This window comes from Salvelinus alpinus, chromosome 12, assembly GCF_045679555.1.
Source record: "Salvelinus alpinus chromosome 12, SLU_Salpinus.1, whole genome shotgun sequence".
In the NCBI taxonomy this organism is placed as follows: Eukaryota; Metazoa; Chordata; class Actinopteri; order Salmoniformes; family Salmonidae; genus Salvelinus; species Salvelinus alpinus.
Genome location: NC_092097.1, coordinates 42,671,600 through 42,687,117, shown reverse-complemented (window position 1 = coordinate 42,687,117; position 15,518 = coordinate 42,671,600). Strand labels below are relative to the sequence as shown.

At 43.9% G+C, this 15,518-nt stretch overlaps 2 protein-coding genes across 2 annotated transcripts; one reads left to right on the top strand and one right to left on the bottom strand.

The window, feature by feature from the left end:
- Positions 1-2,536: 2,536 nt before the first annotated feature.
- On the top strand, positions 2,537-4,889 carry glrx (glutaredoxin (thioltransferase)). The gene is made up of 3 exons (XM_071336448.1): positions 2,537-3,446; positions 4,142-4,274; positions 4,388-4,889. Exons 1-2 carry the CDS (start codon positions 3,243-3,245, stop codon positions 4,253-4,255), a joined length of 318 nt encoding a protein of 105 aa, XP_071192549.1. The 5' UTR covers positions 2,537-3,242; the 3' UTR covers positions 4,256-4,274; positions 4,388-4,889.
- Positions 4,890-5,534: 645 nt separating this feature from the next.
- LOC139536180 (uncharacterized) lies at positions 5,535-12,093 on the bottom strand. The gene has a single exon (XM_071336446.1). The coding sequence runs from the start codon at positions 11,256-11,258 to the stop codon at positions 10,263-10,265; it is 996 nt and encodes a 331-aa protein (XP_071192547.1). The 5' UTR covers positions 11,259-12,093; the 3' UTR covers positions 5,535-10,262.
- Between the last annotated feature and the right edge of the window lie 3,425 nt (positions 12,094-15,518).

The window sequence follows — 15,518 nt, the reverse complement described above, 5'->3', positions numbered from 1 at the left end:
AGAGGGTGAATGGGCAAGACAAATATTTAAGTGCCTTTTGAATGGGGTATGGTGGTAGTAGGTGCCAGGTGCACCAGTTAGGGTCAAGAACTGCTACGCTGCTGGGTTTTTCACACACAACAGTTTCCCATGTGTTTCAACAATGGTCCATCACCCAAAGGACATCCAGCCAACTTGACACAACTTTGGGAAGCGTTGGCGTCAACATGGGCCAGCATTCCTGTGAAATGCTTTCGACACCTTGACGAAATGAGACTGTTCTGAGTGCAAAAGGGAGGGTGGATGCAACTCAATATTGGGAAAGTGTTCTTAATGTTTTGTACAGTCTTTTTTAAAATCATTATTCCTTATGGCACCAGCGGTGGCCAACCCTGCACTAACACACACCAGGAATGTGCAATGCTGTCATCAAAGGAAAGGGTGGCTACTTTTGAAGAATCTAAAATATATTTTGCATTAACGCTTTTTTTGGTTACTACATGAGTGTGTTATTTCATAATTTTGATATCTAAACTTTTTTATTTATTTTTATTTCACCTTTATTTAACCAGGTAGGCTAGTTGAGAACAAGTTCTCATTTGCAACTGCGACCTGGCCAAGATAAAGCATAGCAATTCGACACGAAACAAAACATACAGTCAATAATACAGTAGAAAAAATAAGTCTATATACAATGTGAGCAAATGAGGTGAGATAAGAGAGGTAAAGGCAAAAAAGGCCATGGTGGCGAGGTAAATACAATATAGCAAGTAAAACACTGGAATGGTAGATTTGCAGTGGAAGAATGTGCAAAGTAGAAATAATGGGGTGCAAAGGAGCAAAATAAATAAATACAGTAGGGGAAGTGGCAGTTGTTTGGGCTAAATTATAGATGGGCTATGTACATGTGCAGTAATCTGTGAGCTGCTCTGACAGCTGGTGCTTAAAGCTAGTGAGGGAGATAAGTGTTTCCAGCTTCAGTGATTTTTGTAGTTCGTTCCAGTCATTGGCAGCAGAGAACTGGAAGGAAAGATGACCAAAGGAGGAATTGGCTTTGGGGGTGACCAGTGAGATATACCTGCTGGAGCGCGTGCTACGAGTGGGTGCTGCTATGGTGACCAGTGAGCTGAGATAAGGCGGGGCTTTACCTAGCAGAGACTTGTAGATAACCTGTAGCCAGTGGGTTTGGCGACGAGTATGAAGCGAGGGCCAACCAACGAGAGTGTACAGGTCACAATGGTGGGTAGTGTATGGGGCTTTGGTGACAAAACGAATGGCACTGTGATAGACTGCATCCAGTTTGTTGAGTAGAGTGTTGGAGACTATTTTATAGATGACATCACCAAAGTCGAGGATTGGTAGGATGGTCAGTTTTACGAGGGTATGTTTGGCAGCATGAGTGAAGGATGCTTTGTTGCGATATAGGAAGCCAATTCTAGATTTAATTTTGGATTGGAGATGCTTAATGTGAGTCTGGAAGGAGAGTTTACAGTCTAACCAGACACCTAGGTATTTGTAGTTGTCCACGTATTCTAAGTCAGAGCCGTCCAGAGTAGTGATGCTGGACGGGCGAGCAGGTGCGGGCAGTGATCGGTTGAATAGCATGCATTTAGTTTTACTTGCGTTTAAGAGCAGTTGGAGGCCACGGAAGGAGAGTTGTATGGCATTGAAGCTCATCTGGAGGTTAGTTAACAGTGTCCAAAGAAGGGCCAGAGGTATACAGAATGGTGTCGTCTGCATAGAGGTGTATCAGAGAATTGCCAGCAGCAAGAGCAACATCATTGATGTATACAGAGAAGAGATTCGGCCCGAGGATTGAACCCTGTGGCACCCCCATAGAGACTGCCAGAGGTCAGGACAACAGGCCCTCCGATTTGACACACTGAACTCTATCAGAGAAGTAGTTGGTAAACCAGGCGAGGCAGTCATTTGAGAAACCAAGGCTGTCGAGTCTGCCAATAAGAATGTGGTGATTGACAGAGTCGAAAGCCTTGGCCAGGTCGATGAATACGGCTGCACAGTAATGCCTCTTATCGATGGCGGTTATGATGTCGTTTAGGACCTTGAGCGTGGCTGAGGTGCACCCATGACCAGCTCTGAAACCAGATTGCATAGCGGAGAAGGTACGGTGGGATTCAAAATGGTCGGTAATCTGTTTGTTAACTTGGCTTTCGGATGACCTTAGAAAGACAGGGTAGGATAGATATAGGTCTGTAGCAGTTTGGGTCTAGAGTGTCACCCCCTTTGAAGAGGGGGATGACCACGGCAGCTTTCCAATCTTTGGGAATCTCAGATGATTGAAGCAACATCTCAAGACATTAGTCAGGAAGTTTGGTCGCAAATGGGTCTTCCAAATGGGACAATGAACCCAAGCATACTTCCAAAGTTGTGGCAAATGGCTTAAGGACAGCAAAGTCAAGGTATTGGAGTGGCCATCACAAAGCGAAAGATAGGTTAAACAGGCTAGTAATTGGGGTTGCAACAATTTCGGAAGATCATTTTAGAAAGAGAGGGTCCAGATTGTCTAGCCCGGCTGATTTGTAGGGGTCCAGATTTTGCAGTTCTTTCAGAACATCAGCTATCTGGATTTGGGTGAAGGAGATATGGTGGGGGCTTTGGAGGGTGCCGGGCAGTTGACCAGGGTAGGGGTAGCCAGGTGGAAAGCATGGCCAGCCGTAGAGAAATGCTTATTGAAATTCTCAATTATAGTGGATTTATCGGTGGTGACAGTGTTTCCTAGCCTCAGAGCAGTGGGCAGCTGGGAGGAGGTGCTCTTATTCTCCATGGACTTTACAGTGTCCCAGAACTTTTTTGAGTTAGTACTACAGGATGCAAATTTCTGTTTGAAAAAGCTAGCCTAAGAAAAACCCTTGAATGAGTAGGTTGGTCCAAACTTTTGACTGGTACTGTACACGCCTAACATGTAAATGGGAAGTAAATCAATCTGTAGAGATAGTGAAGCCTTATGACTGCAGCTGCAGCTGCCTACATTAGATGTGGTTGAATGATTTGTTGTTGTTTTTTCTTTACACTGCCCCCCAAAAAATCGGATAACAAAATTGCTATTTCAGTGTTCTAATTGGAAAAAATGACAGGGTATCAAAAATAATACCATACTGCAGCTTTAGTAAGTGGGATATCCTTCGTTATATAAACACACCTTTTTTTAGACGCTATACCGAAGTTGACTGATCAATAGTTTGTCCGAGCGTTTCATATAACATTTCCAAGACATTATTTGTTGTCTTTTAACCAACGTCAGAATGGCACAGGAATTTGTGGAAACTAAACTTAGGGTAGACAGAGTTACAATATTTCTAAAACCATTGTGCCCGTATTGCGTGACGGCTAAAGAGATCTTGTCAAAGTATACATTCAAAGCTGGGCATTTAGAATTTAGAATCACAGGACGGAGAGATATGAGCAGTTTACAGGACTACTTTTTGGAGATAACTGGGGCTCGGACGGTGAGTTTCTTATTCGAGTCTTGTCAGTATTTCAATACCTTATTCATTTGTTGTTGTGGGTGCAATACTGCATGCAAATTTGTATCTAGACAGTTGCGCGCGAGTTCAAATATAGATGTCGCTCAATTTAAGCTTTTTGAGAAGTACTTTTCGGAGTTCACGACGAGCGTAATAACTCGACGTCTCATTTTTTTGCAATGTCATTTGTATTGTTGTTCCAACAATAAGCAAACGAATATTGTACATGTTTTTATTTTTTTGTTTGTGTTTTGATCAGCCATCTCAATGACAACGCAATCCATGAACGTTGATTGGCTTGAAGCTCATAAACTATTCATATTCATTTCACTAGCCGTCATCACTGAATTCTGAATCCGTAATGAAGGTAGCATTTTGCTCATGCACAGCTTCACATTCACCTGTCCTCAAGTAAATTGTCATGCTTGCATGGATACATTACACAGTAATTTGATATATTGATTTCAGTCTGTTACATATCCCATCAACAATGAATAGGGCAGCGATCATCAAACTATTTGTTCTAGTCCTCCTAAGTGTCATTTTTGGTTAATGCTGGCCAGTTGATGGACATTATGAGGATTCCGCATCTCATGAAGAACTTTACATGGCCTAAGAAATGCTGGTTCTGCTTTTGCGATTCTTAATGACATTTTGCTGTGTGTGTGTGTTTGTAGGTCCCACGGGTGTTTATCGGTGAGGAATATGTGGGAGGGTGCAGTGAAGTGGCAGAGCTGGGTGAGAGTGGGAAATTGGAGGGGATGCTGCAGTCCATTGGCGCTCTGCAGTGATGCACACACACTACCCCAGGTATGTGCACAGACACACACGAAAGGGAGTGAGGAGAGGGAAGCGCAAAGGATTAATTTGTAGAGCTGGAAGATGGGGAGAGAGTATGAGGGAGTCATTTGTCTCTTTGGTAGGCCCCCAGACTGGGTGGAGCCGTGGTGGTGCTTCAGGAGGCTGGAGACCAGAGTTCAGGGACCAGAGAACCACACCACCTGCTGGCCAAACAGGTCCTCTACAACCACCTTGGGACAACACATAGCCTAAGTCCCTAATGTAGATTTAAATAATATTTCTGTCCTTTTAGTTTACCCTTTTTGGCTCAGGATTGCCCCCAGAGGCAAAACTTCTCTATATTTTCTTTGTCATAAGCTTCCACCAAGGTACAGCATATGGATATTCTTCTCCAATAACTGAATAAAAAATGCATGGGTTGAATTGTTGGTAGCATCGGTCCAGCCCTCCTCCTTCAGAGCAAATGTGAGATTAGTGAGTCTGGCAACGCAAGATTAGATTGTTTGCAATGCATGTGCCATACGCAGTATATAAGGCAGAATGAAGTGAAGAGTGAAACAAGCTCTTTTACCTGCATCAAGGTATCCCTCAGCCTCTGTGCTTCTATGATTTTCATTTATTGGATGAAATAAAATGCATCACAACATGCATTTTCAGGATGCCCAGCCCACATAGGCTTATAAGACACTGTATTTGCTGTAGCAAAATAAATATTTGTATATGCATATGTAACAGTATAACTTTAGTCCGTCCCCTCACCCCGACCCGGGCGCGAACCAGGGACCCTCTGCACACATCAACAACAGTCACCCACGAAGCATCGTTACCCATCGCTCCACAAAAGCCGCGGCCCTTGTAGAGCAAGGGGAACCACTACTTCAAGGTCTCAAAGCGAGTGACGTAACCGATTGAAACGCTATTATCGCGCACCACCGCTAACTAGCTAGCCATTTCACATCCGTTACACATAGAGATCCCTATGTACATACAGTATGTCTAATATACACCAGTTGAGCTGTCAGTCACAACTGCTGCCATGGGCGGATTGGTCGTCTGGCAATTCTGGGCTGGTCGAAATTCACAAAAAAAGAAATATATATATATTTCATTTTCACACATTCTCACACACACACACACACACACACACACACACACACACACACACACACACACACACACACACACACACACACACAGTTGAAGTCAGAAGTTTACATACACCTTAGCCAAATACATTTTAACTCAGGTTTTCACAATTCCTGACATTTAATCCGAGTACAAATTCAATCAATCAATCAATTTTATTTTATATAGCCCTTCGTACATCAGCTAATATCTCGAAGTGCTGTACAGACACCCAGCCTAAAACCCCAAACAGCTAGTAATGCAGGTGTAGAAGCACGGTGGCTAGGAAAAACTCCCTAGAAAGGCCAAAACCTAGGAAGAAACCTAGAGAGGAACCAGGCTATGAGGGGTGGCCAGTCCTCTTCTGGCTGTGCCGGGTGGAGATTATAACAGAACTATGCCAAGATGTTCAAAAATGTTCATAAGTGACAAGCATGGTCAAATAATAATCATGAATAATTTTCAGTTGGCTTTTCATAGCCGATCATCAAGAGTTGAAAAACAACAGGTCTGGGACAGGTGGCGGTTCCATAACCGCAGGCAGAACAGCTGAAACTGGAATAGCAGCAAGGCCAGGCGGACTGGGGACAGCAAGGAGTCACCACGGGCGGCAGTCCCGACGCATGGTCCTAGGGCCCAGGTCCTCCGAGAGAAAGAAAGAGAGAAGGAGAAAATTAGAGAGAGCCAAGATTTTCAAAATTTCCATAAATGACAAGCATGGTCAAATAATAATCAGGAATAAATCTGTTGGCTTTTCATAGCCGATCATTAAGAGTTGAAAACAGCAGGTCTGGGACAGGTAGGGGTTCCATAACCGCAGGCAGAACAGTTGAAACTGGAATAGCAGCAAGGCCAGGCGGACTGGGGACAGCAAGGAGTCACCACGGCCGGTAGTCCCGACGTATGGTCCTAGGGCTCAGGTCCTCCGAGAGAAAGAAAGAGAGAAGGAGAAAATTAGAGAGAGCCAAGATTTTCAAAATGTTCATAAATGACAAGCATGGTCAAATAATAATCAGGAATAAATCTCAGTTGGCTTTTCATAGCCGATCATTAAGAGTTGAAAACAGCAGGTCTGGGACAGGTAGGGGTTCCGTAACCACAGGCAGAACAGTTGAAACTGGAATAGCAGCAAGGCCAGGCGGACTGGGGACAGCAAGGTGTCATCATGCCCGGTAGTCCTGACGTATGGTCCTAGGGCTCAGGTTCACAGAGAGAAAGAGAGAACGAGAGAATTAGAGAGAGCATACTTAAATTCACACAGGACACTGGATAAGACAGGAGAAGTACTCCAGGTAACCAACTGACCCTAGCCCCCCGACACAAACTACTGCAGCATAAATACTGGAGGCTGAGACAGGAGCGGTCAGGAGACACTGTGGCCCCATCCGAAGAAACCCCCGGACAGGGCCAAATAGGAAGGATATAACCCCACCCACTTTGCCAAAGCACAGCCCCCGCACCACTAGAGGGAAATCCTCAACCACCAACTTACAATCCTGAGACAAGGCCGAGTATAGCCCACAAAGGTCTCCACCACAGCACAAACCAAGGGGGGGCGCCAACCCAGACAGGAAGATCACGTCAGTAACTCAACCCACTCAAGTGACGCACCCCTCCTAGGGACGGCATGAAAGAGCACCAGCAAGCCAGTGACTCAGCCCCTGTAACAGGGTTAGAGGCAGAGAATCCCAGTGGAGAGAGGGGAACCGGCCTGGCAGAGACAGCAAGGGCGGTTCGTTGCTCCAGAGCCTTTCCGTTCACCTTCACACTCCTGGGCCAGGCTACACTCAATCATATGACCTACTGAAGAGATAAGTCTTCAGTAAAGACTTAAAGGTTGAGACCGAGTCTGCGTCTCTCACATGGGTAGGCAGACTGTTCCATAAAAATGGAGATCTATAGGAGAAAGCCCTGCCTCCCGCTGTTTGCTTAGAAATTCTAGGGACAATTAGGAGGCCTGCGTCTTGTGACCGTAGCGTACGTATTGGTATTGTACGGCAGGACCAACTCGGAAAGATAGGTAGGAGCAAGCCCATGTAACGCTTTATAGGTTAACAGTAAAACCTTGAAATCAGCCCTTGCCTTAACAGGAAGCCAGTGTAGGGAAGCTAGCACTGGAGTAATATGATCAAATTTCTTGGTTCTAGTCAGGATTCTAGCAGCCGTATTTAGCACTAACTGAAGTTTATTTAGTGCTTTATCCGGGTAGCCGGAAAGTAGAGCATTGCAGTAGTCTAACCTAGAAGTAACAAATGCATGGATTAATTTTTCTGCATCATTTTTGGACAGAAAATTTCTGATTTTTGCAATGTTACGTAGATGGAAAAAAGCTGTCCTTGAAACAGTCTTGATATGTTCGTCAAAAGAGAGATCAGGGTCAAGAGTAACGCCGAGGTCCTTCACAGTTTTATTTGAGACGACTTTACAACCATCAAGATGAATTGTCAGATTTAACAGAAGATCTCTTTGTTTCTTGGGACCTAGAACAAGCATCTCTGTTTTGTCCGAGTTTAAAAGTAGAAAGTTTTCAGCCATCCACTTCCTTATGTCTGAAACACAGGCTTCTAGCGAGGGCAATTTTGGGGCTTCACCATGTTTCATTGAAATGTACAGCTGTGTGTCATCCGCATAGCAGTGAAAGTTAACATTATGTTTTCGAATAACATCCCCAAGAGGTAAAATATATAGTGAAAACAATAGTGGTCCTAAAACGGAACCTTGAGGAACACCGAAATGTACAGTTGATTTGTCAGAGGACAGACCATTCACAGAGACAAACTGATATCTTTCCGACAGGTAAGATCTAAACCAGGCCAGAACTTGTCCGTGTAGACCAATTTGGGTTTCCAGTCTCTCCAAAAGAATGTGGTGATCGATGGTGTCAAAGGCAGCACTAAGGTCTAGTAGCACGAGGACAGATGCAGAGCCTCGGTCTGACGCCATTAAAAGGTCATTTACCACCTTCACAAGTGCAGTCTCAGTGCTATGATGGGGTCTAAAACCAGACTGAAGCATTTCGTATACATTATTTGTCTTCAGAAAGGCAGTGAGTTGCTGCGCAACAGCTTTTTCTAAAATCTTTGAGAGGAATGGAAGATTCGATATAGGCCGATAGTTTTTTATATTTTCCGGGTCAAGGTTTGGCTTTTTCAAGAGAGGCTTTATCACTGCCACTTTTAGTGAGTTTGGTACACATCCGGTGGATAGAGAGCTGTTTATTATGTTCAACATAGGAGGGCCAAGCACAGGAAGCAGCTCCTTCAGCAGTTTAGTAGGAATAGGATCCAGTATGCAGCTTGAAGGTTTAGAGGCCATGATTATTTTCATCATTGTGTCAAGAGATATAGTACTAAAACACTTAAGTGTCTCTCCCGATCCCAGGCCCTCGCAGAGCTGTGCAGATCCAGGACAGCTAAGCCCTGGAGGAATACGCAGATTCAAAGAGGAGTCCGTAATTTGCTTTCTAATGGTCATGATCTTTTCCTCAAAGAAGTTCATGAATTTATTACTGCTGAAGTGAAAGCCATCCTCTCTTGGGGAATGCTGCTTTTTAGTTAGTTTCGCAACAGTATCAAAAAGAAATTTTGGATTGTTCTTATTTTCCTCGATTAAGTTGGAAAAGTAGGATGAGCGAGCAGCAGTGAGGGCTCTTCGGTACTGCACGGTACTGTCTTTCCAAGCTAGTCGGAAGACTTCCAGTTTGGTGTGGCGCCATTTCCGTTCCAATTTCCTGGAAGCTTGCTTCAAAGCTCGGGTATTTTCTGTATACCAGGGAGCTAGTTTCTTATGACAAATGTTTTTCGTTTTTAGGGGTGCAACTGCATCTAGGGTATTGCGCAAGGTTAAATTGAGTTCCTCAGTTAGGTGGTTAACTGATTTTTGTCCTCTGACGTCCTTGGGTAGGCAGAAGGAGTCTGGAAGGGCATCAAGGAATTTTTGTGTTGTCTGAGAATTTATAGCACGACTTTTGATGCTCCTTGGTTGGGGTCTGAGCAGATTATTTGTTGCGATTGCAAACGTAATAAAATGGTGGTCCGATAGTCCAGGATTATGTGGAAAAACATTAAGATCTACAACATTTATTCCATGGGACAAAACTAGGTCCAGAGTATGACTGTGGCAGTGAGTAGGTCCAGAGACATGTTGGACAAAACCCACTGAGTCGATAATGGCTCCGAAAGACTTTTGGAGTGGGTCTGTGGACTTCTCCATGTGAATATTAAAATCACCAAAAATTAGAATATGATCTGCTATGACTACAAGGTCAGATAGGAATTCAGGAAACTCAGAGAGGAACGCTGTATATGGCCCAGGAGGCCTGTAAACAGTAGCTATAAAAAGTGATTGAGTAGGCTGCATAGATTTCATGACTAGAAGCTCAAAAGACGAAAACGCCATTTTTTTTTTTGTAAATTGAAATTTGCTATCGTAAATGTTAGCAACACCTCCGCCTTTGCGGGATGCACGGGGGATATGGTCACTAGTGTAACCAGGAGGTGAGGCCTCATTTAACACAGTAAATTCATCAGGCTTAAGCCATGTTTCAGTCAGGCCAATCACATCAAGATTATGATCAGTGATTAGTTCATTGACTATGACTGCCTTTGAAGTGAGGGACCTAACATTAAGTAACCCTATTTTGAGATGTGAGGTATCACGATCTCTTTCAATGATGGCAGGAATGGAGGAGGTCTTTATCCTAATAAGATTGCTAAGGCGAACACCGCCATGTTTAGTTTTGCCCAACCTAGGTCGAGGCACAGACACAGTCTCAATGGGTATGGCTGAGCTGACTACACTGACTGTGCTATTGGCAGACTCCACTAAGCTGGCAGGTTGGCTAACAGCCTGCTGCCTGGCCTGCACCCTATTTCATTGTGGGGCTAGAGGAGTTAGAGCCCTGTCTATGTTGGTAGATAAGATGAGAGCACCCCTCCAGCTAGGATGGAGTCCGTCACTCCTCAGCAGGTCAGGCTTGGTCCTGTTTGTGGGTGAGTCCCAGAAAGAGGGCCAATTATCTACAAATTCTATCTTTTGGGAGGGGCAGAAAACAGTTTTCAACCAGCGATTGAGTGCTGAGACTCTGCTGTAGAGCTCGTCACTCCCCCTAACTGGGAGGGGGCCAGAGACAATTACTCGATGCCGACACATCTTTCTAGCTGATTTACACGCTGAAGCTATGTTGCACTTGGTGACCTCTGACTGTTTCATCCTAACATCGTTGGTGCCGACGTGGATAACAATATCTCTATACTCTCTACACTCGCCAGATTTAGCTTTAGCCAGCACCATCTTTAGATTAGCCTTAACGTCGGTAGCCCTGCCCCCTGGTAAACAGTGTATGATCGCTGGGTGATTCGCTTTAAGTCTAATACTGCGGGTAATGGAGTCGCCAATGACTAGGGTTTTCAATTTGTCAGAGCTAATGGTGGGAGCCTTCGGCGTCTCAGACCCCGTAACGGGAGGAGTAGAGACAAGAGAAGACTCAGACTCAGACTCCGACTCGCTACATAATGGGGAGAACCGGTTGAAAGTTTCTGTCGGCTGAATGAGCGACACCGGTTGAGCATTCCAACAGCATTTCCCTCCAGAAGCCATGAGAAAGTTGTCCGGCTGCGGGGACTGTGCGAGGGGATTTATACTAACGTTACTATCTGTACTTACTGGTGGCACAGACGCTGTTTCTTCCTTTCCTACACTGAAATTACCCTTGCCTAACGATTGCGTCTGAAGCTGGGCTTGTAGCACAGCTATTCTCGCCGTAAGGCGATCGTTCTCCTGTATATTATGAGTACAGCGACTGCAATTAGAAGACATCATGTTAATGTTACTACTTAGCTTCGGCTGTTGAAGGTGTTGACGAACCATGTCCAGATAAAGCGTCCGGAGTGAAAAAGTTGAATGAGGGAAAAAAGTTGCGATGGAAAAAAACTAAAAATATAAACGGTAATTAAAAACAAAAACAAAACAAAAAAACGTAAAGTTGTCAGCTAGCAAAGTAAAGTTGGCAGCAAAACGCACAGCAACAAAACGCACAGCAACACGTCTGCAGATTCCTTGTCTTAGGTCAGTTAGGATCACCACTTTATTTTAAGAATGTGAAATGTCAGAATAATAATAGAGAGAATGATTTATTTCAGCTTTTAATTCTTTCATCACATTCCCAGTGGGTCAGAAGTTTACATACACTCAATTAGTATTTGGCAGCATTGCCTTTAAATTGTTTAACTTGGGTCAAACGTTTCAGGTAGCCTTCCACAAGCTTCCCACAATAAGTTGGGTGAATTTTGGCCCATTCCTCCTGACAGAGCTGATATAACTGAGTCAGGTTTGTAGGCCTTCTTACTCGCACATGCTTTTTAAGCTATGCCCACATATTTTCTAAAAGATTGAGGTCAGGGCTTTGTGATGGCCACTCCAATACCTTGACTTTGCTGTCCTTAAGCCATTTTGCCACAACTTTGGAAGTATGCTTGGGTTCATTGTCCCATTTGGAAGACCCATTTGCAGCCAAACTTCCTGACTAATGTCTTGAGATGTTGCTTCAATCGTCTGAGATTCCCAAAGATTGGAAAGCTGCCGTGGTCATCCCCCTCTTCAAAGGGGGAGACACTCTAGACCCAAACTGCTACAGAACTATATCTATCCTACCTTGCCTTTCTAAGGTCTTCGAAAGCCAAGTTAACAAACAGATTACCGACCATTTTGAATCCCACCGTACCTTCTCCGCTATGCAATCTGGTTTCAGAGCTGGTCATGGGTGCACCTCAGCCACGCTGAAGGTCCTAAACGATATCATAAACGCCATCGATAAGAGACATTACTGTGCAGCCATATTCATTGACCTGGCCAAGGCTTTCGACTCTGTCAATCACCACATTCTTATCGGCAGACTCAATAGCCTTGGTTTCTCAAATGACTGCCTCGCCTGGTTCACCAACTACTTCTCAGACAGAGTTCAGTGTGTCAAATCGGAGGGTCTGTTGCCCAGACCTCTGGCAGTCTCTATGGGGGTGCCACAGGGTTCAATTCTCAGGCCGACTCTTTTCTCTGTATTCATCAATGATGTCACTCTTGCTGCTGGTGTTTAACTAATCCACCTCTACGCAGACGACACCATTCTGTATACCTCTGGCCCTTCTTTGGACACTGTTAACTAACCTCCAGACAAGCTTCAATGCCATACAACTCTCCTTCCGTGGCCTCCAACTGCTCTTAAATGCAAGTAAAACTAAATGCATGCTCTTCAACCGATCGCTGCCTGCACCTGCCCGCCCGTCCAGCATCACTACTCTGGACGGTTCTGACTTAGAATATGTGGACAACTACAAATACCTAGGTGTCTGGTTAGACTATAAACTCTCCTTCAAGACTCACATTAAGCATCTCCAATCCAAAATTAAATCTAGAATCGGCTTCCTATTTCGCAACAAAGCATTCTTCACTCATGCTGCCAAACATACCCTCGTAAAACTGACCATCCTACCGATCCTCAACTTCGGCGATGTCATTTACAAAATAGCCTCCAACACTCTACTCAACAAATTGGATGCAGTCTATCACAGTGCCATCCGTTTTGTCACCAAAGCCCCATATACTACCCACCACTGCGACCTGTATGCTCTCGTTGGCTGGCCCTCGTTTCATACTCGTCGCCAAACCCACTGGCTCCCGGGCACCTACAAGTCTCTGCTAGGTAAAGCCCCACCTTATCTCAGCTCACTGGTCACCATAGCAGCACCCACCTGTAGCACGCGCTCCAGCAGGTATATCTCACTGGTCACCCCCAAAGCCAATTCTTCATTTGGCCGCCTTTCCTTCCAGTTCTCTGCTGCCAATGACTGGAACGAACTGCAAAAATCACTGAAGCTCGAGACTCATATCTCCCTCACTAGCTTTAAGCACCAGCTGTCACAGCAGCTCACAGATCACTGCACCTGTACATAGCCCATCCAACTACCTCATCACCATACTGTATTTATTTATTTATTTTGCTCCTTTGCACCCCAGGATCTCTACTTGCACATTCATCTTCTGCACATCTACCATTCCAGTGTTTAATTGCTATATTGTAATTACTTCGCCACCATGGCCTATTTATTGCCTTACCTCCCTTATCCTACCTCATTTGCACACACTGTATATTGACTTTTTCTACTGTAATATTGACTGTATGTTTGTTTATTCCATGTGTAACTCTGTGTTGTTGTATGTGTCGACTTGCTTTGCTTCATCTTGGCCAGGTCGCAGTTGTAAATAAGAACTTGTTCTCAACTAGCCTACCTGGTTAAATAAAGGTGAAATAAATAAAAATATCCACATAATTTTCCTACCTCATGATACCATCAATTTTGTGAAGTGCACCAGTTCCCTCTTTGTCCCCATGTGCAGTTGCAAACTGTATTCTGGCTTTTTTAGGGCCGTTTTGGAGCAGTGGCTTCATCCTTACTGAGTGGCGTTTCAGGTTATGTCGATATAGGACTTGTTTTACTGTGGATATAGATAATTTTGTACCTGTTTCCTCCAGAATCTTCACAAGGTCTTTTGCTTTTGTTCTGGGATTGATTTGCACTTTTCGCACCAAGTACGTTCATCTCTAGGAGACGGAATGCGTCTCTTTCCTGAGCGGTATGACGGCTGCATGGTCCCATGGTTCTTGTACTTGCGTACTATTGTTTGTACAGATGAACTTGGTACCTTCAGGTGTTTGGAAATTGTTCCCAAGGATGAACCAGACATGTGGAGGTCTACAATTTTTTTTTCTGAGGTCTTGGCTGATTTTCCCATGATGTCAAGCAAAGAGGCACTGAGTTTGAAGGTAGGTCTTGAAATACATCCACAGGTACACCTCCAATTGACTCAAATTATGTCAATTAGCCTACCAGAAGCTTCTAAATCCATGATATCATTTTCTGGAATTTTCCAAGCTGTTTAAAGACACAGTCAACTTAGTGTATGTAAACTTCTGACCCACTGGAATTGTCATACAGTGAATTATAAGTGAAATGATCTGACTGTAAACAATTGTTGGAAAAAATACTTGTGTCATGCACAACGTAGATGTCCTAACTGACTAACAGTTGTAATGACTCCAACCGAAGTATATGTAAACTTCCGACTTCAACTGTGTTGAGTGTGTGTGACCAGATTTCCACTGGTCTAATGTCCTTTGCTCATGTTTCTTGGCCCAAGCAAGTCTCTTATTTTATTTATTTAACTAGGCAAGTCAGTTAAGAACAAATTCTTATTTACATTGACGGCCTAGCTAGGAACAGTGGGTTAACTGCCTTGTTCAGTGGCAGAACAACAGATTTTTACCTTGTCAGCTCGGGGATTCGATCTCGCAACCTTTCGGTTACTGGCACAACACTCTAACCACTAGGCTACCTGCCGCCCAAATTATTATTGGTGTCCTTGAGTAGTGGATTCTTTGCAGCAATTTGACCATGAATGCCTGATTCACGCAGTTTCCTCAACATCAACTGTTCAGAGATGTCTTACTTAAATTCTGCAAAGCATTTATTTGAGCTGGTAACTCTAATGAACTCTGGGTCTTCCTTTCCTGTGGCAGTCCTCATGAGAGCCAATTTCATCATAGTGCTTGATAGTTTTTGCGATAGCACTTGAAGAAACTTTCAGTTCTAGACAATTTCCGGATTGACTGACCTTCATGTCTTAAAGTAATAATGGACTGTTTTTTCTCTTTGCTTATTTGAGCTGTTCTTGCCATAATATGGACTTGGTATTTTACCAAGTAGGGCTATCTTCTGTATACCACCCCTACCTTTTCAAAACACAACTGATTGGCTTAAACGCATTAAGAAAGAAAAATTCCACAAATGTATCTTTTAACAAGGCCCACCTGTTAATTGAAATTCCACGTGACTACCTCAAAGCTGGTTGAGAGAATGCCAAGAGTGTGCAAAGCTGTTATCAAGGCAAAGGGTGGCTACTTTGAAGAATCTCAAATATAATATTTGTTTAACACTTTTGGTTACTACATGATTCCATGTGTTATTTCATAGTTTTGATGTCTTCACTATTATTCTACAATGTAGAAAATAGTCAAAATAAAGAAAAACCCTTGAGTAGGTGTGTCCAAACTTTTGACTGGTACTGTAATAGTAA

What these genes read in the sequence shown, in the direction of transcription:
- glrx (XM_071336448.1), top strand. Translation starts at nt 3,243, where the DNA reads ATGGCACAGGAATTTGTGGAAACTAAACTTAGGGTAGACAGAGTTACA. An exon ending in AGATAACTGGGGCTCGGACG is followed by an intron (nt 3,447 to 4,141) that starts GTGAGTTTCTTA and finishes GTGTGTTTGTAG; the next exon opens with GTCCCACGGGTGTTTATCGG.
- LOC139536180 (XM_071336446.1), bottom strand. Translation starts at nt 11,258, where the DNA reads ATGGTTCGTCAACACCTTCAACAGCCGAAGCTAAGTAGTAACATTAAC.